This window comes from Homarus americanus, unplaced genomic scaffold (assembly GCF_018991925.1).
Source record: "Homarus americanus isolate GMGI-L3 unplaced genomic scaffold, GMGI_Hamer_2.0 scaffold48354, whole genome shotgun sequence".
Taxonomy (NCBI): Eukaryota; Metazoa; Arthropoda; class Malacostraca; order Decapoda; family Nephropidae; genus Homarus; species Homarus americanus.
The window spans coordinates 6030981-6058929 of record NW_024723833.1 but is presented as its reverse complement, the minus strand read 5'-3'; the positions used below and the strand labels follow the sequence as shown (position 1 = coordinate 6058929).

The 27949-nt window shown below is 37.5% G+C and overlaps 1 protein-coding gene across 2 annotated transcripts; it reads right to left on the bottom strand.

Annotated features, from left to right (window-relative positions):
• Positions 1-76: 76 nt before the first annotated feature.
• LOC121863799 lies at positions 77-26203 on the bottom strand. 2 transcript variants are annotated; one of them, XM_042362622.1, is made up of 5 exons: positions 26089-26203; positions 21376-22630; positions 16902-17092; positions 15630-15744; positions 77-8890 (listed from the first exon to the last, which is right to left on the bottom strand). In XM_042362622.1, exons 2-5 carry the CDS (start codon positions 22579-22581, stop codon positions 818-820), a joined length of 9585 nt encoding a protein of 3194 aa, XP_042218556.1. In that variant the 5' UTR covers positions 22582-22630; positions 26089-26203; the 3' UTR covers positions 77-817. The 2 variants fall into 2 exon arrangements, with proteins under 2 accessions (XP_042218556.1, XP_042218557.1); XM_042362623.1 differs by lacking the exon at positions 21376-22630.
• Positions 26204-27949: the final 1746 nt, after the last annotated feature.

Below are 27949 nucleotides of genomic sequence, written 5' to 3'. Positions count from 1 at the left end.
CTGATGATACAAAGTTGCTCAAACCTGAGGTTTGGTTATAAAATGGGTATTAATGTGAAACATCAAATAAATTGTATTAGCATGTACTCTTTTATTGTTTTCTGTACAAACTATTTACAGTGAGTGACAGATATCTGCATAGTAGGGTAAGGTTATTAATTTTTATAGGATAATAAGACAAAAGTAAAATATTCTATGTTATAAACAATAAATGAATTAAACATAAATCCTGTAATATAACTTTAACATCATTTAATCATCAAATTACTCAAAATAACCATAAATTTATCAACTTAGGAAGTAAAATGCCTGCGAGTGTTGGTAATTTTTTACACAGTATTAATTAAATCACTGAATCAGTAATTAATGTTCTTTATAATAAAATTTATACATTAAACAAAGCAGTTTGGTCACTTTTTGTTTATCCCCACAGTAACTTTCTAATAGTGTATAAAATTATAGCTTTATACAAAACATTAAGAAAATAAGATACCACAATTTATCTGCACCTACAATTGTGATCAGTGTCATATTAAAATAGCCTATAAAAGATACAAAAATAGACATCATATATTATTTCGTGGCTATATACAAGTACCTCCCAATATACGAAGGGGTTGTGTTCCTTGGATTCCATTAGTTATGTGAAAACACATATCAAACAGTAGAAGCAATGTATTATTGGGGGTTATGTTCCAGGAAGAGAAAATGTTGGTCAACTGGCAGGTTTTGACACAAACTTCACCATTATGTCTTGTTAAAATAATGATACAGCAAAAATACATTAAAAATGAGAGCGTTGCGCAGTGGAACATTATTATGAAAACTTCAACATTTTCCTTGGACTTCTACGGAGAGCTTTCTCTTCTAATACTGTATCTGAAGTATTCTTTGGTGTAGTATTTGAAGATATGTTATTGGCAGATAAATCCAAATTGTTCCCAGCTACATTTTTGGATGTTACTGATAAAACACTTTGTACTGTTGAGTTTGAACAAACTAACTGCATCCTCCTCTTTGCTCTCTTTGCTCTATGAATCTTTACAGGAATGGTCAATTCATCAATAGATTTAATTAAAGATTCAGACTTATTTATATCTGAAAACAAAGACCTATTTGAAACTTTATGGAACATTTCTGGTGATAAGATTCTCATTTTCTTTCCATCTGGAATTACCTTCTCACTTATGTAACTTGTTGGAGAACGCTGCCGCTTTTGAGAAGAAGCTTCTTTCGCTTTCCCAGCAGTATTTCTTGTTGCTTCAGAAGTAACTGTAGTTGTCTTTTTGGATGGACTTGTATTTCTAGTTGTCCTAGCAGAGGTTTTTGTTGGAGACCTTCCATGTGATGGAGGAACTGAGAGCTGCCCATCAGAATGAACAACTGAAATGACATTCTGAACATTTACACAGGAGAGTTTGCCTTCTGAAGCAATACTAGTTCCAAAATTTGCAAGTTTTCTCCTTCGACGCTGGAAGACAGATTCTATTAAAGGCACAGAGACATTGTCTTTAGATGTTGGGACTGCTTTATGATCCAAGTAAACCACCTGATCACATGATTTAGCCTTTATGTTTACATTGTCATTCACACCTTCCATTGTGTTTTCTGGTACTTTAAATTTGTTATGGTCTTCTTGTAGAATTTCTTGACTTATATTACTACTACTACCTACAGAATTTGCCTTTATGTCACCACCAGTATTATCTAATTCCAAATGGCTAAATTTTGCATTTGAAGTTATAGTCTTAACTTGACCACTCCCCGAGACAACTATATTTTGTGAGCTCATATCTGTAACACCGAGGAGAGGTTGTATAGAGCCATCCATATTTGATATAGTGCTGTCGGCATTAGGACATTCAGGTGTTATCTTCCCAAATTTCTGTATGGTGTCAATGCACAGCATCTTAGGAGTTTTCCTGCAAGATGATTTATTAGGCATTTCCTTGCATGGCACCTTAAGTGGTGTCTTCTTGCAGGGTGTCTTACGAGGAGTTTTTTTACTAGGTGACTTATGAGGAGCTTTCTTAGAAGGTGACTTATAAGCTTTCTTGGGGGACTTGTGAGGTGTTTTTGATAACTTGGAGGGACTTTTCCTACCGTTACAAGGTGATTTTTTTGGAGTCTTACTTAACAGGTGTGGTGACTTGGGTCTTTGTGAGATTGTGATAGGTGATCCATGGGAAGACTTACTCTGCAAAGCCATATCTGACAAATTAGGATCACAGCTTGTTGTGTCACTGCAATTTATCAGAGAGTTTGAATTGAGCTTATTGACAATTTCCTCATGTAAGTCCAAGTTACAGTCAGTGTTATCAAAAAGGTCTGTAATTTCAACTTCTGAGTCAGTATCAGAAGCAGAGGAACAGGAACTGCTACTGCTGCTACTAGCACATTTGCTGCACTCACAGTCACTATCAGAGCCTGAGTTGCTAGAGCTGCTATCATCAATCTCAGAAGCAGTTTTCACCTCAGTGTCCTCAAAATGAGTAATCTCTTCACAAGTACTTGGGGAGGTTGCAGCAACTGACCCTTGTTCATCATATACAATGCCATTTGTAATTTGGGGTTCATATTTGTCAGCTAAGGAGCCATCAACAATGGATTGAGCATTACTGTTTTCCTTTTCGCTTGTAGCCTTAAACTCATCCTCACCACTACTATCATTATTACTGCAATGTTCATCAAGATCTGAACTTTTGTCAGAAGTTTCATGCTTTGTACCAAACTTGTCTATTGCTCCTTCACCAAGCTCACTGGTTACTTGTATACTGTGAGGAGATTCTGAATGTGAAGAACCTTCATAGAGATCATTCCTTTCTTCACCACCCAATAGTCTTATATCATTCTCATCACCATGGAAGCCTGCACTAATGGAAGTAGATACAGGAATACTGTCTGAATTATTTGAATAAAAATTGACTTTGGCAATGGAAGTAAGAATGGAATCAGCATCCTTCACATTACAAGTGGGAGACATTAAAGACAGCTGTGTTCCGGATCTTTTGAGGCATCTTGGTCCTGTAACTTGAGATTTTGTAAGAACATTTGCAGTTTTAAGGGGCAAGTCTTTAGTCCTCATTGAGTCCGTGTTTTCTTCAATATCTCTTACTTCACAGAACAGACCTCTGGACCCAACTGTGTCCTCATCAACTTCCTTCAACTTACCCTTTTTTACTATTGAGCTACCTTTTCCCATTTCATTTTCCCCATTATCTTTACAGGTCATTTCTGATTCATCTGTAATAAACTGCAAAAGAGACATCTCAGAATTATCACTGGAGTCATTATTGTCAGAAGCATATTTTTCATTGTGTCTTTTGACAATCATATCAATTGTGTCATCACTCCCTAATGCTGGGCCTGAAACTAATGAAGTAGAGGTCATCCTGCTAGAGCCAATCTGAACTTTAACAACTTGGAAAAGATCAGTGGGGTAGAACGTAGCTTCATCTTCCACACTGTTTCTCAGGTATTTTGCCTTTTTTGTCCTATTGAGATTTGTCTTCATTTTTTCTGAGGAGTCTGTTGGAGGCTTTATTTTATCTTCCCTTCCAGACACCTTGTCAACATCCTTATCAGCATTAGTATTCATAATTTTGTTCCCATCTTTTTTATCTACATTGCTCTCCTTAAGTTTTGTTGCAATCCTCAATAGTCTTGTAGTTTGCTTCTCTTCCTGAGAAACATGTTGGTCTTCTTTATATTGTGCTTCATCAACCTGCGATGGTCTACTAATCCACTTACTCTCTGGTTTGCAAGTTTTACGTCTTTCTTTCACTAACCTCCAGTGCTTCAGATCTTTCTCCTTAGAGCTAATTTTACTGGACCTTGTTTTAAATTTTGTTGTTTCTGAAATATGTGTTTCTTCCATATCATCATCATCTAATTCTCCTTCCTCTTTTTCATCCCCTTCCTCAGAAAATTTTGAAGGAGACTGGGATAATATGCTTTGCAAAAGTTTAGTGTCAACTGGTATCTTCTTAGTTGAACTACTTTTTGCTACATCCCCAATATCTAAAGTCTTTTTACTATTGTGCTCTACATCTAACTCATCTCCCTCACTAAAACCCCTTCTCTTCTCCACCCTAACATGGCTGCCTCTCTCTAATAAGTTGCTCGAAATATCATTTCTGTGTTTTCTTTCACAAGACATCTTTCTTAGTCTGTTGCTCATCCTTTTGCCCTTCTCCTCCTCCATGGGTAAAGATATGGCTGGTCTGTTAATGCAGCTCTTTACTAATACCCTTCTTCTCTGACTTGGTAATTCTTCTTCCAAGTTTTCTTGCCTTTTTTTTCTTTTATGTCCAACTCTTTCATCTTTACTTAGGGGTGAACAGCCTTTTTGATTCCTGTGTGTTGTTCCTTCATTTTTTTGGCTTTGATGTTTGGTCTCCCTTATTCTGGTTGGACTATTACTTTGTATGTGCTGAGATGCAAAGATTCTCTCAGTTTTTTTATGTATTAACATTAAGGGACCCATAGTTTCTTGTTTCTGGAGGCTACTTCTGTCTGCCTTTTCAGTTCTCTCTCTTTGTCCTCTGGAAATTCTGGTTCTGTGAGATTTTCTTTCCTCTTTAGTCTGTGATGGTTCTTGTGTCATGTTTTTCTTGGACTGTAACTTATTTTCTCTACTCATCAATGGGCTAAGACTTTCTTGAATATGTTTGCTATCAAACTCTTTGCTTGTCCTTCTAATTCTTCCAAGTCTTACAGAATGGCTCTCTCTCTGTGGAGAGCTATCTTTCAGATACTTCCTTGAGGGTGAAGGAGTACTTGTCCATTTCTTATCTAAATTACCTTTTTCATGTTTTGGAGATTTGCTTTGTGATTTATCCTGTGATGTCTTTTCTTTGTGATCATTTTCTTTTTCTCCCAGGGAGGAGGGGATCCTTTTTCGAGAGTTCTCTTCTTTACTCCCAAAACTCAATCTTTCATGAACGCTTTTGCGTTTAACTTTTTTGTGTAGTGGTTCACTAGCATATTCATTTTGCGATGATTCCACTTTTTCTTTCTCATTCCATGAATCACTGTTCTTTGATTTAAAATCACCCTTTATACAGTGTTTGTTTGTGTCTAGAAGCAGAGCTTCAGTATCACCATCCTTACTACCCATTGTTGCACCTTTCTCTCCTGATAAACTGATACATGTGTCATTAGGTTGGTCATTATTTACTTCATTAGTATCATCACATAATTCATCATCATTATCATCACATAATTCATCATCATTATCATCACATAATTCATCATCATCATTATCATCAGTTTCACCATCATACAATAACTCCTCTTCCTGTGGAAATATACTTTCCTCTGTATAGTGAGTACTGTACACACTGTCTTTGCTCTCCTGGCGATTAAACTTCTTGCTACCACCTCCTATTTCTTCTTCATTAGATATAAGTTTTTCTGTTGTACATTTAGCATTAATTTTACTTTCATCTAGCAGGACTTGCTTCTCCTTCCTACAATCAATGTGATCATCTCCCGTTTGTTGAATAGCATCTACACAGCCAGTGTGTCCTGTGATAACTATTGAATCTTTTTCTTTCAACTGATGACTTTCATTACTCTCCGTAAGTCCCTCTTCATCACTTCCAAGTCCCTTCATCTCACTAGCAGAGTCAGGCATTTTTTCCCTTTCTCTACAGCTAGCTTGGTGTAAGGTAATTGGTACATGATTTCTGGTTGTTTCATTACCTCTATCCCTTTGAAACCTCTTATCATTACAACTGTCAAAATTATCACCACCTACACAATGTTCTCTATCTCGGTATGACTCATCACTTGATGAATCACTCTCATCACAGGCAAGATGACCTATTGCCTCGCTTTCCCTGAGTTTTATCTCCTCTCCTATTTTCTGAGAATCATTTAATACTTTTTGCTTTCCCTCACTTACTCCCTGTGAGACAGAAGGGCAAGTCAGTGTTGGTTCTCTTGGTTTCTGGACAGACTTGCTAGTAACACATTCACTAAGATTTACACTGTTTCCTGCAATAGACTTATTGTTTGCTTCAGGTTCGCTGCCATCATTTGCTTCAGATTCTCCACCATCAAGTGAAGAATATTCACTATCCCAATCAATTACTTCCATATCAAGGGCATCACCATCACCCCCTAAGCCCATCATGCCTTTGCTTTGCTCTGTTTCTACTGTTACAGACAATCCATGTGGCTTATTGAAAATGCTCTCAGTGTTCTTATCTACTCTCCTATCTATCTTTGATTTAAGACTTTTTTCTTTTGTATCCGGGACTCGACTTGGTTCTTCTGACCTCTCTTGCCCTCTTTCTTCTTCTTTTAAGTTCCAACGTTTTTCATGTTTCTTTGGTTTTCCCTCTTCCACCTTCTCATGTTCAGATATTACATCTCTTCCTTCCATTCTTAGTTTTTGAATTGTTTGTTCTTTCAGCTTTAGTTTTACAACTTCTCTATTTTCAACTTTTGGGTTTACATACTGTCTTCTTTCCATCTTTGATTTATCACCACTTGCATCTTCCTCCTCTAATTCCAGGTTCATACTTCCTGTCTCCTCTGCCCTTTCGTTTCTCTCTTCCTTTCTTGACTTGCCATCTTTTCTTTCCTTCCATTTGACTACCAGATCACCTTTTCCTTCATTCTCTTTCATACCTTTTCTTTTTTTCTCCTTTGACTTTGTAAGTTTTCTTTCATCCTCTGTTGACTTCTTATAATTTATTTTTTCCTCTTTTGACTCCATACCACTTCTTTCTTCTTGTTTTGACTCCCCAAAGTTTCTTCTGCCTTTTGTCACATCCTTTTGTTTATGTTTATACTTCTTGTTTCTTCTAAAACTCTTCCCCCCCTCATCTTCTGACTCAACTTTCCCTCCTTCCTCCTTTGACATTCTACTTGTATAATTTTCATCTTTAGATTTTCCAATTTCTTCAACATATTCAGCTTCCCCTTCTTTGCAATTTCCTTTGGGCATCCTGCTGTTTCTATCAGATTCCTTTTCCCCCATCACTTGTTCACTTTTTTGCTCTGCACCAGCTGTTCTGTCATTACTCTCATCCTGATTAAAATTTTCATCACTTTTCTTATAACACTTTCCTTGAAGCAAGATCCTTTTGCTTCGTCTACGTAAAGGTGCATCCTCTGTGGGTCCACCTTCCTGTTCCGACTCCTTGGATCTCTCACTTAACATTGTGTGATCAGAGTTGTTCAACACATGGTTTTGCTTGCTAGCTTTAGACAAAACACCGCCTTTCTTTTTCATGTTTGTACTTAATTCTTCTTTAATCTCTGTCGTCTCCTCTGTACATCTCACTATTGCTGATTCATTACTGTTTTCTTCCAAGTTTACCGTCTCTTTATTGTTCTTTTTTACATCTGGTCCAACACTGCTGCTGTTAATAGAGGTCAAAATTGCATCATTACCATTTTTTACAGCTAATCTCTTGCTCTTGTCATTGATCACTTTTTCCATAATTTCACTATTTATTTCTTTTTCTACAATGAGATCTTTTCTTTTATTCTCTCTCATACAATGCTCTTTAACATTTTCTTCCGTTTTGGACTGATTTCCACCCCTCATTTTTGACACTCTGGAACACCCCTCACTATCTGATCTGACTCCATCTAGATCTGCTCTTTCTATATCTGAACCAAACAGAGAAACAAGTCTTCTATCTCCAACAGTATCAGAATGGGAAGTCTTTTCTTTTTTCTTCTGTCTAATCATTATACAGTGCTCATTCTTTCCAACAATTAATTCTCTTTCTTTGAGCTTCTTACTTGGACATACATCTGGACAAAAACTATTACCATTTTCTTCAAAAGTATTACTTAACTTCATTAACTTAGAAATTATAGAGTCTGAACCATAATTCACTGTTGATGACTCTGCTGAAAAGGAACTAACTGAGTGGGCATCATTTGATATCTGTGGTTTCCTCATATTCTCAAGTTTTGCTGCCATTCTCTGACCAAAGAGTGATTTTCTCAACATATCTTCATCGTTTTCTGAGATATCAAAACTGGTATTTGCTTTAAAATTATCAGTCTTGCCCTTTTTCCTGATTTTGAACTGCCTATCAGGTAATTCAAGATCATCTGTATGTGCTAAACACTTAATCCCAGTTGTATCTTTTAATCCAAATTCATTAGTCACATAATTATCAATACTTTCCTTGTGAACATTAAACTGAACATCTCCCTCAACAACATAGTCTTTGTTCATTATCAATGTTTCTCGTGCTTTGTCCTTGGGCTCCTCCTCTTGTACTTTGCTGTGTTGACTACTATTCAGCAAGACTTGTTTAGCAGACAGATGTGTGACTCTGTCATCTACTTCTGCCCTAACCAATCTTCTCTTCTGTTTTTCACACTTATCAATTCCTGTAACATTCTGTTCTGAAGATTTCTCAATGGGGCTCGAACGACGTTTTCTGATCCCTAACCTGGAAAACACACTTCTCTTTTCATCTCTTCTAATACAACCTTCCTCTGGTTTATCATACTCACTTAGATCCTTTGTGTTGTTTTTACTTTTTTGCACCCTTTCTGTGACAGATTTACCTCTCCTCCTAGTCTCCCTGTCTTGCTGATACCTACTGTTCTCTACTGAGGCATGTCTACTTGAGTAACCTCTGTCAGAAGCATTTTGATTTTCTAAATCGATTTCATCCTGCTTCTTGGTATATAATCTTGCCCTCATCCTGCGAACTTTCTCAGCTGAATATGTAATTCTTTCCCCTTGCTTTCCTAACATGTTCCGAAGAGCTTGAGCTTCGCTATCTGATGAAGTATTAACTCGCTCTCCTCTGACACACGATCGAATCCTCCGGGACAAGCTCTCTGTTTTGACTGGTTTTAATTCACCCTTACCACAGACACATTCTTTTTCTTCCTTCTGCAGATTCTGGAACACAGGAAGTTTAAACTGAGACTTTTTAAAATAAAATTATATTCCTACGTGACAGGGAACATACTACAGCAAAGTTGCTGTCTTCTGTCATTGACGGAAAAAATAACTACCCCCTAACTTTCACCAAAATTTGGCTCTTCACTTTGATCTCCGTCTTGCAGCCTGATCTGTCAGTGAGAATATGTTTTTCCCCAGTTTCTCATTATGAATTAATTTAGTCTTGTAATATATACTTATTCATAATTCAGTCTTGTTGTGCACCTGTACCATATCATATTCAGTCTTGTGCATCTTTACCATATCATATTCATGTTGTGCACCTTTACCATATCATATTCAGTCTTGTTGTGCACCTGTACCAAATCATATTCAGTCTTGTTGTGCACCTGTACCTAATAATAATTCAGTCTTGTTTTGCAAATGTACCTGCTCATAAAACAATCTGACTGTTGCAACCATTTAAAACATTTAAGGTGACAATAATTGATCCTGGATATGTGCAGCACTATATTGAAATCATATCTTTAGAAATTTACACAAAACCCTATTAGTTCTCCTATTCTGTTGATTGGTGAATATACTCTGGCCTTGAGGGCAATGTTAGAAGCACTGTGTAAAGCAGCTGCAACAAGTGGTGTTTGGGAGCAGAAACAAAGTAACACCTACATAACAGAGAGGAAACCAACATTATGGTAAAGAAGGGTGGGCCAAGTTTTGCAGGTGGAAAGGGAATGTTATAATGTGCATTCCCAAAAGATGAAAATCATTATAGTTTAATTTAGTTGAAAAAAGAAAAACGAAATATACAAAAAAGTACAGTACAGTACTTTAAATATTCCAAACACATTATAATAATATTGTCAGATAGGATTTTCCACATTGTTGATGAGTCAGAGAACATTCAACAGTAGTGGTATTACTTACACAGTACACCATCACAAAAAGAAACACTAAAACTTATTAAACTACATGATTCAGACTAATCTGACACACATCACATGAACATATAACATACAATCAATGAGATGCTGCTCATATTATAAGATGACATATACCAATAAGTCTCTTTGGGGAGTAAACTGGTGGAATGATGTTATTCTCCAATTAGGGAAATAATACAATGATCTACCTGATGTTTGCCAAGCAACTGTTCTAAATCGTTTGCCAATACAGTAGACCTTTCCCCATTCACTGGTTTACGATTCGCCATTTCGACGATTCGAGGTAAGCAGCTGGTGGCTCAGGTGTCTGGCATGAGAGCCTTTTCCCACAGCACAACGAGTCACCCCACGCACCTGTAGCATCTCATCACGCTCTGTTTGCCCTCACCCAGTACCCGTGACTTAGCATCTAGTGTTATACTCTGAAAACTTTGGTGTTTCTTTGTGAAAATGGCTGTAATAAACAGCAACACCCACACATGTCTGCGCCCATACACCCACATAAACGACCGTTAGAATGTTTATAGCACTTGTCAGACCAGAATGGATGCAATTGGTTACTGCCTCAAGGAAAAACAGATGTAGGCCCATACCATGGACTTAACCAATCAGTGTAACATAACATAAGGTCCTTTGAAAAATAACCCTGCTCTGATTGGAAACTGAGAATGTCTGTTCGGCAGCGAGTATGCAGTGTTAAAAAGACAGACAGTTTACAGTAGCTGCTGAAGTGATAGTGTGTGGAGGTTATTCTGGGTGGCCCTGCAAGCGTCGTACTTAGGCTTGGTAACGTGTACAGTATTTTAATGTTTTCCTGTAGTCGTGCGGGTGTATAGTGAGTACCCTTTCCCCCTCCCCCAAGGTATCTAGTTAATAATAATAATAATAATAATAAACGGTGTATTAATAGAGTTGCAGCCGGTGGCTGAAAATATACAGACTTACATTTGATTTAGAAATAGTTAGAAATAGGACGAATGCATATGACGTCATGTCATGTCTTTGCTGAATAAATTTAACTTGAAGATATCTCTTTCCATTTCTCTTCCAAACTAATACATTAATCTAAATAAAAGGGGGTCCCCCAGTAACAGATGGAGGGTTAACAGAATATATAGAGTCAAGTGACCCATCTTTAATTAACTCCAGTGCAGCCCCGGCTGAAAACAGTACCGTAAGTAGACCAACAACTTATATTATGTGGCCCCAAAAAGACTGCCTAGTGTCAGTGCTAGTGAAGCTAGTGGAGTGAAACATAAAAGGCAGAAGTCAGTGATGACTGTGGCAAAGAAAATTGAATTATTAGACAAGTTAAAGGCAGTTGTTTCGTGTGAACGAATCCACAGTGCGGTATATTAAGAAAAATGAACAAGCAATTCGTGATTCTGTTTAAGCGAGTGCTCCTGCAAGTGCTAAAGTGGCGCAGGCTGTCCGTGACAAGAACATAGTGAAAACTGAGAAAGCACTGAACACTTGGATTGAGGACCAGTACCACAAAAATTTTCCGTTCGACAGCAACGTGATTTATGAAAAGGCTAAAAGTCTTTATGCTCCTTTTTACAACTCAACAGGTGGTGAAGGGGCTAGTGCAGTGACTAAACCAACTTTTAGTGCCAGTAAAGGTTGGTTCGAGAATTTTAAGAAAAGATTCTCGCTCTATAATGTGAAGCTGACCACACAGCTGCAGATGCATTTCCTGCCAAGCTATAGAAAATAATAGAAGAGAAAGGCTATAGTCCAGAGCAAGTGCTTAATGTCGATGAATCTGCTCTATATTGGAAGAAAATGCCTGGTAGAAAGTACATAAACAAGCAGGAGAGGCATGCTTCTGGGTTCAAGGCAGCCAAGGACAGAGTGATGCTCATTTTCTGTGGCAATGCTGCTAGCCACATGGTCAAACCTGGCTTGCTTTACCGCTCAGCAAACCCTTCCATAGAACACAGCTTTAAGATGGTCCGAGGAATCAACCAGATATTGTTTCCCTATCAGGAAATGTTTAAAGACCTCAAAGCCAAGAGGAAACAACAACCAATCACCATGTTTATCAAGAAAGAACCAGCTACTACCGCTGCCGCTCCATCCTCCTCTTCCTCCCCGCCACCTCACCACCCACCTCCCGGCCATGCGCCACCTCCTGGTCGTGTGCCACTCCACCACCACCACCACTGATTTACCCTTCTTCCACCAGTGATCCTGATGATCCACCTATGCTTCAGTAACCAGATGTCTCCTTATGTATAGTGCACCACTTCATCAAGCTCCAGACTTCCACATATGAATGTAAGTACAGTAATGTGACTTAAGTTTCTCATACACAGTATAAAAATACTTGAATATTAGTGCACTAAGGTATTATATTAGTGGCTATTCACGGTTTTGCCAATTCGCATCATTTCTTGGAACCTATCCCTCGCAAATGGCAAGGGTCTACTGTAATTATTTCATCAATTCCTCCACTAACAGAAGCTGATATGATTTTTCAGTATGAAAAGTGGGTGTGAATGACAGGAGTGCAAGGTGTAAATGGTGTTGGGGAGAGAAAGGCTGCTAATAAATGATACCAAGTTGGATGAAGTGAAATGGATGAACCTATACTGTACATACCATGGGTCCTTATAAAGTAAGGGGAACAAAAAATAAATCAGAATACAGTCGGCCCTTAACATACGCGGGTTTAGCATACACGGATTTGCAAATACTGTACGCGGATTGCCCCGCCAGAGGAATATTCTGTACATTGAAGTACATTCAAATCGCGCGCCATTCAACTCGTGCGCGGCACCGAACACGGGACACCGCCCCTCCCGCAACCTCACACACACACGCATAGCTCTCCCTCACTCAGTCAGTCTCGCTGTAACCACGCTTGTGTTGACATCATCATTGTAGTTGCAAAAATATTACATTTCCGTGAATGTATTATATCAAGCACAGTATGAATAGAATATCACTAATATAAGAGTATTTTAACCGAAAACTACTAAAAAAACGAGGTAAAGTCTTTTGTTTTCATGTAGTTTATCCTAATTTACATTGAAATGCATTACGTTTCAGCAAAACTACTATTTATTTCTGAGAATATGGAAATGTAATATTTTGCTGAAATGACGTACGTATTACAGTGGAAAGTGACGAAAGCAATGACTCGCTTTCTTTCGTTCAAAGATGTTACCGTAATTGCTTTTCGAATGGTTTTCAGTTAAAAAACTGTTGTATTACAATAATATTCTATCCTAATTCACTTGTGATGCGACAGTTTTTTAAACTGAAAACCATTCAAAAAGCGATTACGGTAACATCTTTTGAACGAAAGAAAGCGAAAGTCATTGTTTTCGTCACGATTTTATCCCACTTTCCACTGTAATACGTACGTCATTTCAGCAAAAATATTACATTTCCGTGAATGTAGTACATCAAGCACAGTATGAATAGAATATCACTGTAATATAACAGTATTTTAACCGAAAACTATTAAAAAAACGAGAAACATCTCTTGAACATTGGAAGGTTAGGTAAAGTCTTTTGTTTTCGTCATGTATTTTATCCTATTTTACATTGAAATACATCACGTTTCAGCAAAACTACTATTTATTTCTGAGAATATATTCATTCAGGCACAGTTTAGGTAAAATACACATGTGCTGTAACATTTTTTTTAATTGAAAACGATTCGAAAAACACGTACCCTCTAGCCCTGTTCAAGGAGAAGACTGGGAGGAGCTGTTTGGTGCTTAAGACGATGACAAGGAAAATGATTTTGATGGATTTTAATGAAAATATTCAGAAAGACCATGGCACTGTCAAGGAAAGTGGCTGCAAAAGGCTTCCAGGACATGGCAGAGGACGAGATTAGGGAGCTAATTGAAGAGCACGACACTGAGCTGACCGAGGAGGATCTACAGAAGTTAGTAGACTCAGGCAAGGAAGAGGAAGCGAAAGGGGAAGAGGAAGAGCACCAAGAAATAACGTTGGAGAAGTTGGGGGAGATGACCAGGAATATTGAGGCACTGAAAAACCTGGCCTATAGTATGGACCCTTCCATGGTGCGTGCCCTGAAATTCATGCGAGGGACGGATGACGTTTTTGCTCCATACAAAAACATCATGGAAGAAATGAAAGAAAGAGACGACAACTCCCCATCACCATGTTCTTTGATCACTGAAGGAGAGATTTAACACCATCAATCACTGGCGGCAGTGAGGAAGCAGCTGAATCCACCGTCGCCCCCACTTCACCACCCGTTGTGGAAATGAGTGACGGAGAGCCCGATGACCCCCGTCCTGTCGCTGAGGATAGGTACTGTACAGTAAAGTGAAATTTTTATCTCTTTTTTTTTAATAGCTTTTCTTGCCATGTTTATTGTTTGTAAAAATGCACAGCACAGTACAGCTCAGTACTGTACATAGGAAGTGGAGGTGCAGTTATTCATAAAACATTTGTGTTTGTTGTCGGCAGTAGTGACGGTGAGGAGGTGGAGGAGGGAGCGAGTTGGGAGGAGTGGTGACCTTGGACGTGGGAGCAGGGACGAGTGGAGATGCCAGCCAGTACATTACGGGTGTATCAATTGTTTTTATAGCTATTTTTGCATTTTAATATTAAATATTGTACATTACGTTTCAACAAAACTACCATTTATTTCTGAGAACATGGAAATGTAATATTTTTGCTGAAACGATGTACGTATTACAGTGGAAAGTGGGATAAAATTGTGACGAAAGCAATGACTTTCTCTTTCTTTCGTTCAAAAGATGTTACCGTAATCGCTTTTCGAATGGTTTTCAGTTGTGGGATTATAAGGCTAATGATAGGATAGAATATTATTGTAATACAGTACGAGTACAACAGTTTTTTAACTGAAAACCATTCGAAAAGCGATTACAGTAAAATCTTTTGAATAACGAAAGAAAGCGAGTCATTGTTTTTGTCATGATTTTATCCCACTTTCCACTGTAATATGTACGTCATTCCAGCAAAATATTATATTTCCATATTTATTTCTGAGAATACCTATATTCATTCAGTCACAGTTAAGGTAAAATATACTTGTGATGTAATATTTTAATGAAAATACGGTATCGTAGTTTTCTGTTGTTTCAAATTTAATTAACAAAGATTGATGTTTCAAATGTAATGAACAAAAATTTATGTACAGTATCTATAAATAAACTTTAATAAATGAATACTTAGTTTTACATCGTCCTGTGCTACCATACCATGGATTTGGCTACTTTGGGCTTGCTATGATGAAGCAAGAGATCTGCCCTGGCAACTGTACCGACACTCACAGCTGGTGGTGCGTTGGTGCATCGTTTCCATTGTTTACTGGTAGTTACTGGTAAATATTTTTCAACCTAACGTAACTATTACCCGTTTAGAGGTCGACCCCCAATTTTTTGCCAAATAATTTGGTCTTAAAAACTTGAACTACACACAGGTATATACGGTAAATAAGGACATGGGGGGGGCAGGTTTTTTTTTTGGGGGGGCACATATACGTGAATTTTTAACATCCACGGGTATCTCTGTTACGTAACTCCCGCATATGTTAAGGGCCGACTGTACATGTTACATCAGTAAGAGCAACATAAGAAAGAAAACGAAGAAAAGTTTTGCACTTGTTAATAAATTCCGCCATCCATAAATATAAAAGAAAAGACTTAAGACTTGCAACAGTGAAAAAAAAAAAAAAAAATTGAAGAGTGAACAGAAATAGTATATAGTTACCATACACAGACGTACAGTATTGACAGAACAACAAGTATAATAATGACTTAATTTACAGTATTACATACTTGCATAAAAGCAGAAAACTCTTCCTTGTTGTATGCTGCTATGCGGGAAACAAGGAGATCTAGCTCATCTCTAGGGACCTGTCGCATGGTTCTCCGGAAAATGATTGCTTCTTTCCTGAAATTAAGAGATGACAATCAATATTCAGCAGTTTTTAGCACACTGTATCTTTTTTATTATCAGAGGTATATGATGTATCTATACCAGCGATGTGGTCAAGACCCAATTTGGGATCATGAATGAGACCATTTGCAATTTAAGCCTTAATGGATCACCTTAAGAGTAGCACCCCATATAGTTTCAGGGTAGTAATACTTCAGGCTGGTTAATTTTAAGCTGAGGAGCAAAACTTGCGAAGAGCATGGGAGGGGGGGAAATAATCTTCAGGTGATCTGTAAATGCTAAAACTGCAAATGGTCTCAGGGTCGGTCACAAATAAATACGTAACTGCTAAATACACATACAGGTGTACCTGTACTGTACACTTCACTTTACTTTTAATTTCCACGCATGCAATTTTCCCAAACCTCTCACCACCACACACCCCAAATCAACAATATCTCTGTCATGTGTGTGAGTGTTACCAGAATCTTGCAAGAAAACAAAATATTTCCTTTTATCATTCGTAATACACATTAGTTGCTCTAAATGAGGGAAGCGTAAATATATACATTATCCTGCATATAAATGAACAAAAACAAGCTTTATATATAATGTACAGTGATATCTTCGTTAGCCGGAACAATTAGTGCACAGCACTTCCGGGAATGAGAGATTTCCGGGTAACGAAACTACTCTCAAAGTCGGAAAAAATCATTTGTCCCCAGAATTTTCCGAATAACGGAAACATTTTCTCGGCAGTTCCAGAAACTGCCCATTACATCATCTCTCAAACCTGTCAAAATATCCCCCATCCCTGGAATTTTCCGGGTATCGGAAAAATTTTCTCAGAATTTTCCAGAAAATGTGCCCCTCGGAAAATCGTTCCCAAAGCCAGAATTTTCCGGGAAATTCCGGCTTTGAGAATGATTTCCGAGAAAATTTCAATTCCGGCTAGCGGAGAGTTCGGGGTTTGAGGGATTCCAGCTAACGGAGATATTACTGGTGTACTTCCAAAATGGTGGACATGTGAAATTGTTCTCCCAAACACTAAAGTTATCATCCATATCCTTGAAACACCAACACCTAAAACCTACTGAATAACTACACACGATTACTGTCTTAGTAAATCTGTCTACACAGCAAGAATAAAAAGGTGTAATATTTTCACTTACTCTCTTTTTACAAGACCCAACTCCTTGATCTTCTGCCGCAGCTGAGACATGGCTGTCTTCCACAGAGCAGATATGTTGGACAGCAACGTCTGATTGTCAAGCTCCAGACCATTACACCGGGTGACAGACTCATCCAATTGTTTCTGCAGGGTTTCTCGTTCTAATTTCAGTTTAGCAACTTCTTGAATCAGCTGATAACAGAAGCAATCAGTCAATATGAACAAATATATATTATATATATATATATATATATAATATATATATATATATAATATATTATATATAATATTTATATATATATATATATATATATATATATATATATATATATATATATATATATATACACACAGTCAACCCTAGCTTTACGCGGTCCCACTTTACGCGTTTCCACGTTTACGCAGTACCCTGCCGAACACGGAATGCTCACTTTCCGCGGTGCGTGTACCCTTTTACGCGGAGAGCGGCGCGAGCAGGGTGCGCACAAGGTCGCCCAGTCATCAAAACATTACCTAGTTCTTCACCCGCCACCCACCACAGCCGGCCCAAGTCAGTGATAGTGATAATGATAGTGAGGATATGGACTTATATGGACTTTGAGGGATTTGACAAAGAGGCCCTGCAAGCCTCTGTGGTGGATAGTGATACAATTAATACAAGTGATACAGGTGAGGGCCAATAATCTGCCCTCTGCCTCGGAACCAACCTCCCATCCCCGTGTGCCCAGCCATCTTTCAGAAAACCAATAATTGATATTATCATAATTAAGAAGTTATTTTTATACAATAGGTAGTTTAAATAGTCTGCCCTATTTCCACTAATCCCATATGTTATGTTGTTCACTTGCGCTTTCTCACTTTACCTGGGCCAACGTGGGTTCACGACCAAGAAAGTGGTTCATTGTATGTATGTGTATATATATATATATATATATATATATATATATATATATATATATATATATATATATATATATATATATACACAAGTAGTATCTTCATTAACAAGGTCAATAAAACCCACAGGGTACCGTGTTATGAAACTAAGTGAACAACAGAACATATGGGATTAATTCCAATAGAAACTGGCCTGACCCCCAAACTCCACTTTTTCCTATAATAATACCTATGTTCTAGTAAAATAACATCTTAATTTTATGATGGTACATGCACACAATTAATACTAAGAGAAATAGAGAAATACAGTCGCCAAGTTAATGTCCATTCAAATAATGGACTCAATCCCCACACTACACTGCTGGCTTTTCCTCTGAGAAATTTTGGGGAAAACCACTAATTTTAATAAATAATACCTCAAAGTTAGATAATACATTGACATTGCTGGATTCCTGTAAGACCAGAATATTTTGAATAAATGTATATTTTGCACAAAGATAACATATTTACTCAGAGTAAACAATTATATCTAAAATTTGTATGTCTAATGCAAAATCTATGATGTTTATATTCAAAATGATCACCAAATTGTAAGAATTCCAGCAATGTAAATTATATTCGGCCGTAATTTGTATGAATTTTATGAGCTAAAAACAGGCAGGCAGGCAGTCAGGCAGGGTGGGCGGGTGGGGCAATCTAAAATAGCTCTCGAATGGACACTCTGTGCTATATGTGGAAAACCCATGCGAAAGTTCAGCTCTGAGCACTGCAGATACGTGAAATTGTGCTAAGCGAAACCGTGTTAAGCGGGTATATATATATATATATATATATATATATATATATATATATATATAAAAAAAAAAAAAAAAAAAAAAAAAAAAAAAAAAAAAAAAAAAAAAAAAAAAAAAAAAAAATATATATATAAAAAATATAAAAAAAAAAAAATATATAATATATATATATATATATATATATATATATATATATATATATATATATATATATATATATATATATATATATATATATATATATATATATATATATATATATATATATATATATATACATACAGTATGCTAATGACCTAATTGGTTCTAGAACCTTGTTCGTTATAGCATTCGTTCGTTATAGGATTAATCCGTTTGCGCCCCCAAATACAACTACTTAACACTGAAAAATATATAAAATTGTAAAATTGTAAAAAGTATAAATATGCATTTAAACCCTGAAATAACCAATATCATTTAATACTTGTAATAAAAACAATAACTTAGTAAAAAAAAAAAAAATTTTTTAAATAATGTTCGTTGTAGGAGTTTCGTCATATAGCATTCTCAATTTATAAACCGTTTCATATAGGAATATTCGTAGTAGATCCGCTATAGCATACCCACTGTACATATATATATATATATATATATATATATATATATATATATATATATATATATATATATATATATATATATATATATATATATATATATATATATATATATATATATATATATAATTTGAATTGTAAAGTCTTATACTGAATTCCTAAACTGTAAAAATAAATTATGTATTTATCCAAATTTATCAAAACATTCATGCTAGTAATAATTCATACTCATTTTGAGCAAAAGGGTAATATCAGAAAGATCAAAATAAGCACAATTCTGGTTTTGGAACCTGCATGTGTATGTATGTTAGGAATATATTTATAATGTCTATGGGTCTAAAAATCAGTGTCACACAGGTACAGTATAAACCCTCAAAACCAGAACTTAGAAAACCAGAGATTTTCTTCTTTGGGAAAGGGTAAATTCTGTTCCTTTGTGAAACCATGGTTTGCCTATACACACACACACACATAAGTTCAGCTGAAGGTACTGTTTATATTATGTTTGTTTTACCTTTTGAATAACAAAATGAAGAAAACAATTTTGTATGCATATTTATAATAAAAGCAAATAAATGGGTATACAGTATACTGTATTTACATTTCAGAATCTTCTAATGAGTTGAAACACTTGTGAGAGCTCATAATTGTCTGAATGAATAAATACACGTAGCACAATACAGTACAGTGCCTTGATTATCTCCATTTATTATAATATACAGTATACACAGTGTTGTACGTTGATGCCATTAATTTAACACCGTCAATGGATGGCGGTAACTTTTTGTTAACATTGACACTGACGCCAACAACTTTTTGGGCAGGTGACGCTACAGGTGACGCAGTCAACCTTTCACCAGAGCGGAGCGTCAAGCGTCAATTTGTTCGTCAACTTCTATTTTTTTTATTTTTCCAAATTCGATTTTCAATTATCTTGTTATAAAGACGACCTACAAGGCCATGAGGGAATTGTTCATCAAATATAACACCCCCATCCCCTCTAGAGCTGCCGTGGAGCGCATGTTCTCCATGGGCAAGGACGTCTTGAGGCTCATGCGCAGCAGAATGAGCGACAAGCATTTTGAGATGCTAGTATTCTTGCGGAGGAACAAATGAATAATTAAAAATGATATACAGGTGCTCCCCGACTTACGACGGGGTTAGGGACCCAAATCCAGGTCGTAAGTACGAATGGTCATAAGTCCGACATTGATAAAAATTGTTTTCAAAAAATTAAAAAAAAATAATAAAAAATCTACAATGAAATACAGTACTTGTACAGTAAAAGTAATAAATAATGAGGAATGGATACAGTGTGACTGAGCACTTACCATTAATGTAGTCAGCTGAATGCACACGGGGCCCCCATAATTTTCTAATCATACATGGAGACTACATTAACTGGAAACGTTTCGGTATGGAATATGGGCATAAAAAAAAAAAAAAAAAAAATTGGTCACAACTACGGCGGTCGTAAATCTCGACGGTCATAAGTTCAGAGCAGGTCGTAAGTACCGATGGACGTAAGTCCAAGCAGTCGTAAGACGGGGACTACCTGTAATACAAATCATAATAAATGATTAAAAATTAATGAATATTTTTTTGATTTTGCATACGTTACTCCCATACACAGGAGAATACGCGTTTTGGGGCTGCATTTGTACGTCACTGATTTGTACGTCACTGAAAACTCGTTGATGCTAGGTGTTGACACTGACGGCGTCAATTTATGAAATCGTTTACGCCGATGCTGACGGCATCAAATTTCTCGGCCGTTTACGCTGACGGCGCCACTTTTTTCGTTGACGCGTACAACACTGAGTATACAGTTTCATAAAATATTTTTATTGTTTTCACATGGCTTTGGATATTATTAATGGTTAAATTAAACCAATCTGTGGTAACTTACCGGTTGCTACTTGTTGTAACATGGGCCCATGAGAATATATAATCCCCCCAACACAGGTGAACCTCTATATACAGTATACAGTACATGCTTAAGTTCTAAATTAACAAGACACTTATTTTTGGGTCCACACACACACACTACAGTATATATGAAATTACATTACACAGAGGTTCCAAAACTGTTATTGATATAAATTAAGTTTTACCTGTATGTACTATTCCATTTGAGTATAAGATATTCAAACTAAAAAACAGAAATAAAAGAATAACCCATACTGACCTCCTCTCTATCTCTGCCAACAAGGAAGTCCTCAAAGAGATCCATTTGAGAACTGTTTTTATTCTTTGGTTCAGTCTTCCGTCTCGTTCTGCTATTCTTCTTAGCAGATTTACTTTTGGAAATATCATTTGATTCCTCATCCCCCTTCATGAAATCTGCAGCACTTGCTCTTCTATCACCACTCAAGTCCTTACTATATTCTACTGTATTTGTCATTGTTGGTACATGCTCACCAATGTTTGTATCCTTTACCATGTGTGTGGAATCCCTCTCTGTCATGTGTGTGGGATCCCTCTCTGGCTTGTGTGTAGGATCCTTCTCTATCATGTGTGTGGGATCCCTCTCTGTCAAGTGTGTGGGATCCTTCTCTGTCATGTGTGTGGGATCCTTCTCTGTCTTGTGTGTGGAAGTGACTGTCTCCAACGAGTTTATATGTCTTTCTTTATCCTCACTAGACACTTTATCATGATTACCAAGCCCTGTAGGTGTCTTCAATGAATCACTGTTATGTACAGAGGAACATGATTGTCTCGGTGTTCTGTTAGTCTTCTTATCGTGAGAGCAGGTACTTAAACCAACGGTTTGTATTTTCTCTTTATTTAGCCCTCGACGTGCAAGACAGGAGAGAATAAACTGCAAGTCATTAGAATTAGAAGAGATTGCTGGTTGACATTCTTCTTCTGCACTTAATGTGGATTTCCACCTTTTAGTTCCTGCAAGTTCACTTTGTACTTGTTTTTTAACACTTTCACATTCATTACTACTGCCAACATCTGTGTTAGTTTCTAACTTCTGTCCTTGTACATGGAAACTGTTTACAGCAGCTTCTGTGCTACCATCCAGTGCAGTGTCACTTCTCATGTCACTCTCTCCTCTATCAACTTTATATTCCGGTACAATTTCATTTTTTTTAACCTCACTTCCAAAGACTTTGCTTTTGTTACCCTTACTAATTTGTCTCCCATCATCATCAGGTGTGGCTGTCCCAGAACATATAGCTTCACTGTCATTGTTTTTCTGCATTCCAAGTTCTAAAAATATATCAGCATCATCTACGCTATCATTAACAGACTCCTCCTGAGGCCTTGTTACTGATGAAAGAGATTCTAAATCACAATAGAGATCACTTTCATCAGAACCTAGGCTAATACCTTCCACATCAATGTCTGACTCTTCCTCCGATGACAAACTGCTATCAATATCCATGACTACAAGTTGCACTCTTAGTCAATTATCATTTGTGAAAGAGATAGTCCTGCAAAGATCGAAAATAAAGTATATATAATTTACAATACAATTGCACCTGTAATACATTTTTTGCTCTTTCAAGCCTTTACCTATTTTACACACATTAGTTGGAAACATGAGAAAATACAGTACAGGTTTACCTCAAATTACAATAACTAAGTATATACTGTACTGGATACATTATGGATACATTACAAGACGTGTATATGATTTATACATTTTAGGATAGTAAATAATTCTATATTTGAAATTTTATTGTTTATATATATTTTTTTTTAAATTAAAGAAAATTTTCTTGATAGGAAAAGATGTAATCACCTATTATATTAAAAAAATATCCAGTAATTTGCTTGTTTTCTGCAATTTTCATGCAACATTCTCTATCTAGTGATGCCAGGAAAGTGACTAACACCTGAAATGAGCAGCAGAAATACTGTACTGTACCCGATTGGTAAGAGAACCTACAAAGTCATCACTTTAGAAGCTAAATTTAGTATGGCAGGGCTGGCTGGGAAGATAGGTAAGGTTTTATTAGGTTCTAGTTAATCAGCCGTTTTTTCAGTTGTTCAGAAGCTAGCTCCCACACATGCATGGGCTTATTAAACACATTTCAATTGATGCATACGACTGGTGTGAGAGGCCTCGGAAACTCATTTAATAAGCCCATGCATGTGTGGGAGCTAGCTCCCGAACAACTGAAAAAACGGCTGATTAACTAGAACCTAATAAAACCTTACCAATCTTCCCAACCAGCCTTGCCATATTAAACAAAATGTGCTTATTTTGATATCTGGTACCAATGAAAACAACTTTGTTGAAGCATTATAGTGTAATTTTATGTTTTTTTTTTCGTGTGGACATGAGACTATGCTCAGACCGAGCAGGTTGGTTGTAAACAAACAGATGACACGCGGTGACTCGGCAGATTTTTCGGAGGAGTATTTACGGTAAATAATTAATTTCTTCACGCACAAAGCATGTGCACATAATTTTAGTGTCATATGATCAGTTTTTAACTGTATTTTACCTAGCACTTTCCCTCATCCTTCATGCCTGCCTACTACGGGTGATTTATGATCGTAGATGGAGAAAACTAAAAAAATATAAAAAATATTTACAATTAAAATAAAAAGTTGTCGGCTCTTATAAAATACATACTGTACTATAATGACAAGAACATGTGGAAAAAATAAATGAAATTAAAACTCCTTCTGATGGCAGCAATGTTCTCATAAATTACCCAAGTTTTTGAAGCAAGCAACTATGGACAAATACCTATACAGGTTGACAACCCTTTATCTGAAATCCCGAAAACCGAAAAGCTCTGAAAACCAAAAGTTTTTTTTGTGGAGCATTACAGGGATTAGCCCACCCAGGCATAGATCACTGACCCACATCGGGGCCTGTGGGGCGAAAATGTAATAGTAATACTAATTATAATAATAATTATAATAATAATTATTCATAGTAAATAAAAATTTTAATTATAAAATACACCAAATTAAAATAATAATGATAATAATAATAAAATACAATAATAAAATTTATAATAATAATAATAACAATAATACTGTATTAATAAAATAATAATAATAATAAAGAAATACAAGAATGAAAAAAGATAAAAAAGTGAGAAACACGACCTAGACCTATGAATTATTATTATTATTATTATTATTATTATTATAATTGTTATTATATTTTCGCCCCTCAGGCCCCAATGTGGGTCAGTGACTTGTGCCCAGGTGGGCTAATACAAAAAATAAAAATAAATAAAAAATAACCATTCTGAAAACCGAAAAATTCCAAAATCCGAAATGCCTCTGGCCCCAAGGATTTCGGATAAGGGATTGTCAACCTGTATCTAGACTATACTGGTAAGTTATAAGTTAAGCAGGATTTAACCAAAGTAATACATACACCAGTTTTGCAGTATTAAGTGGTTCATTCCTGCCAAATTCACATGTAATTCTGTGATACCTTTTGTAATCAATGAGGGAACAGAGATTACCACTGCCTAATTATGATTTAAAATAAGGGCAGTGGATATTTTGCAGTAACCGGCTAAGCTCCTACTAACGTTATTTTACCTGAGTTCTCTCTGATTTGCTAATCGTCCATTACCAGCGAACAACACAAGAACGATCTGTGATCGAGACTATGGCAGCCTTTGGCATTAATTTTGCTGTGAGTCGATCATTGTGTAGCTACAAACATTCCTAACCAGAAGCAGGTGTTCAATTTTGTTCAGTTTTATCACAAATGTTCTTAATGTTCTAATAGAACCTGACCTAACCAACCAAAGCAACCTACCTAACATTACTTAACTTCCGGTCAATTTTCACTAATGCACCAGTCCTTGTTTGGATATAAAAAATGTTTTTCCGATGTTATTTGACGAGTTTCGAACAAATTTTACAATTCATTTCAGTCGGAAATCAATAGTTTTTGAGATCCCCCTCCCCCAACCATCAATCTTAACGATTTTGTTTTTCAAGTAAATCACAAATAAAAAAAAACAAAAAATAAACAGCAAAACGAAACCTAACCTGATTTAACCTAACACTATTTTTCTGATAAAACTCTGCAATTGACGTAAAATAATCTCTATCACAATGTCGGCACAGCATTTTCCACCTGTTTGGCCATATCTGGTTATTCTGGTGCTGAAAAATCAAATCTCCGTTCCAGACGCACCCACGCATTGTTCATTGGCTAAGACAAAAAACTCTTGCCCAATTATGTCTCCTATCACTATAGCCAATAAGAAACTCCCACACCACCCCCCGCACATGTGCCGTAGACTCTTAAGGAGCCAACACGGAGGTAAGGAGCACTGCATGATGGGTGGTCAGACTTTCTCTGTAATACGTAAACAACAAATGGCGACACTTGTGACTGACCAAATCTGATATTGAAAAATTCTCGGTTATCCTTAATTTCCGGCCAGAATAACACAGAAGAAAAAGGTCTTATAATTACCTAAACATTAAGAAAAACATATTAATAACAGAGAGAGAAAGACCGGTGCATGATTGAAATTTCACCTAACTTCCTAGCTGGGGGGCGGACCCATCATATTGAACATAAAGTACTTAGCCAATCAGAGCGCTCTCACGGTAAAATAGCGCTTGTGGGAACTAAGCCGGTCACGGCAAAATATCCACACCATAAAATACCTGTATATTCAAAAAAATTTGTTTCCAAGTTTCGTCACTTTGGCATTAAAATATACAGCTTTGGTGAAAATCCCTACAAAAACTATTAAATTTAAGAAGCCAATCTCTAACATTGCCCAAACTTGTATAACAGACTCCAAATGAGCTCTTGAATAATCCAAAGTATTAAATACCCTTCTTCAGTCCAACATAAATAGTATGATTAAACATTCGCAAATTTGTAGTTTTTCATGTGATTTTATAGTATGTAACGGCGGACCTATCCATAATGTATAAACACAATTACCTCACGTGCTTTAACAGATGGCAGTGATGTGGAATTCTGAGCGATGGTAATGTACAGGCTTCCCGATCTCGTCACTGGCCACTGATGTTACTGTAAATGTAAACAAACATTCGGGAGCCTGGGAAAGCGCGGGAAAAAGTTGTTAAAGGAAAAGCTAAATGCGCAACTATATATCACGTAAATAATTCCAAGGTAAGTAATTAACAGACGTCAGTAGAGTTGAAGAACAGTTCCATTCATACTTAGATTAAGATCCCTTTAATATGTATTAATTTGCAGTAAAAAGGGTGGGCATTGGCAGGAGAAGTGTATCGTCTGCAGCGTGTACGAACTTCCGCTGACAGATGAACATAGGGAATGTAGCCAGTAAGCGGAGGAGCCTTCCCTCGAAATAGAGATCGGGCAGCAAAGGCTTCCTGGATGAATATAACATCTGGATGATGGTGATAAACATAACCTTTAAGTGCAGCGAGATCGTTTCTGATTCCACAGGCATTCCATGTGAAGCGGTATCCAGTTATCGAACTTGACGTTTACCCATACGAGAGCCAGGTGTGGAAGAGAAGGTGGCACGGGCACGGACATCAGAGAGTTGACAGCATCGCGGAGGGCAAGTACTTCGACAGAATCAGGATTAGTAGAGGTAAAGGTGGTGTGGAGTCCTGCGGCAAAGATGCGGGTGCCTTAGGACCCACCAGCGATACATAAGGCGGTGGTGGTGCCGAGGCTGGAGCGGCAGGCTGGCGTCTGGTGCAACTGTGCCAGATGTTGACGCCTCGTTTATGACAGAGAGGACATTTCCAGTGAGAGGTATCTGATGCAGTTAGGGGAGGTAGCCTCGAGGTAGAGGCATCGGAGGTAGTGGGTGATGAAGGGGTCCGGTGAGAGCATGAACTGGAGTCATAGGCTCCCTCGCACCAGGCACATTTCTCTGGAGCAGAGCAGTAGAGGGATATATGACAAATTCCCCAGCACTTGAAGCACCATGGTTGTTCGGTCTTCATTTTGCGTAGTTCACTAGATGGGAGACAGGGGAAGAAACTGAAGGCGATAGCTGGTGGGGGAGGGTCTGGGAGACTCCAGATGACAAGCCTAGGGTAGCATATAGGGTAGCAAGTGAGGAGGTAGCTAGGGAATTTGCGGAGCCTGTCAGGTGAATCCTGAACGTCGAGGAGCAAGGAGAGGAACTCATCAGTCTTACCCTATCTATGATGTCCGTGCGTCGTCTGGAGATGTAGACGAAGCGAAAGGTAACAGCAGACATCTTGACCTCAGCAAGGTCCCAGTCGAGGTGAAAGGTCCTGGTGACCTCGGCTAGCCAGCGTATTTTTGTATCAACCGAAAGGTTTCCTTTGAAGAGGAGTTTATAGTCAGCTCGGGGGGCAAAAGCTGGAGGTATAGGAGCGGGCTGGGAAACGGCCAGAGACGAAGTTGCCCTAGAGATGGGATGTCCGTGGGCTGGAAGCTGTTTTTGGTCAGGTGAGTTATGTGTTCCCAGTTCAGAGGCTTCCCGCGCTGTAGTGCACGAGGGACCCACGTGCTGAGAAGCAGAAGCCTGTGTATTTTTTAGAGTTTTGGAGGAAGGAGACGGATATTCCCTGTCACTGTCTGAAGTGGACTCCAAGGAGCGTTTGGTGGCGGTAGGGGCCCTGGTGGCTAAGCAAAGCAGGAGGGGGCCAAACTTCCCTGGATGGCATATCCTCGTCGCTTAGCGCTAGGTTCGGCCTCCAGGTTGGCAAGGGTGACGGGTCTGGAGTACTCCATAACGCCCCGAGTCGCGGTCTGACCACATAAGGGGACAGACGTGTGCCCATAGGTGCTCCTGTCCTCCCGACCATCACACAAAGACCACCTCAGTCTC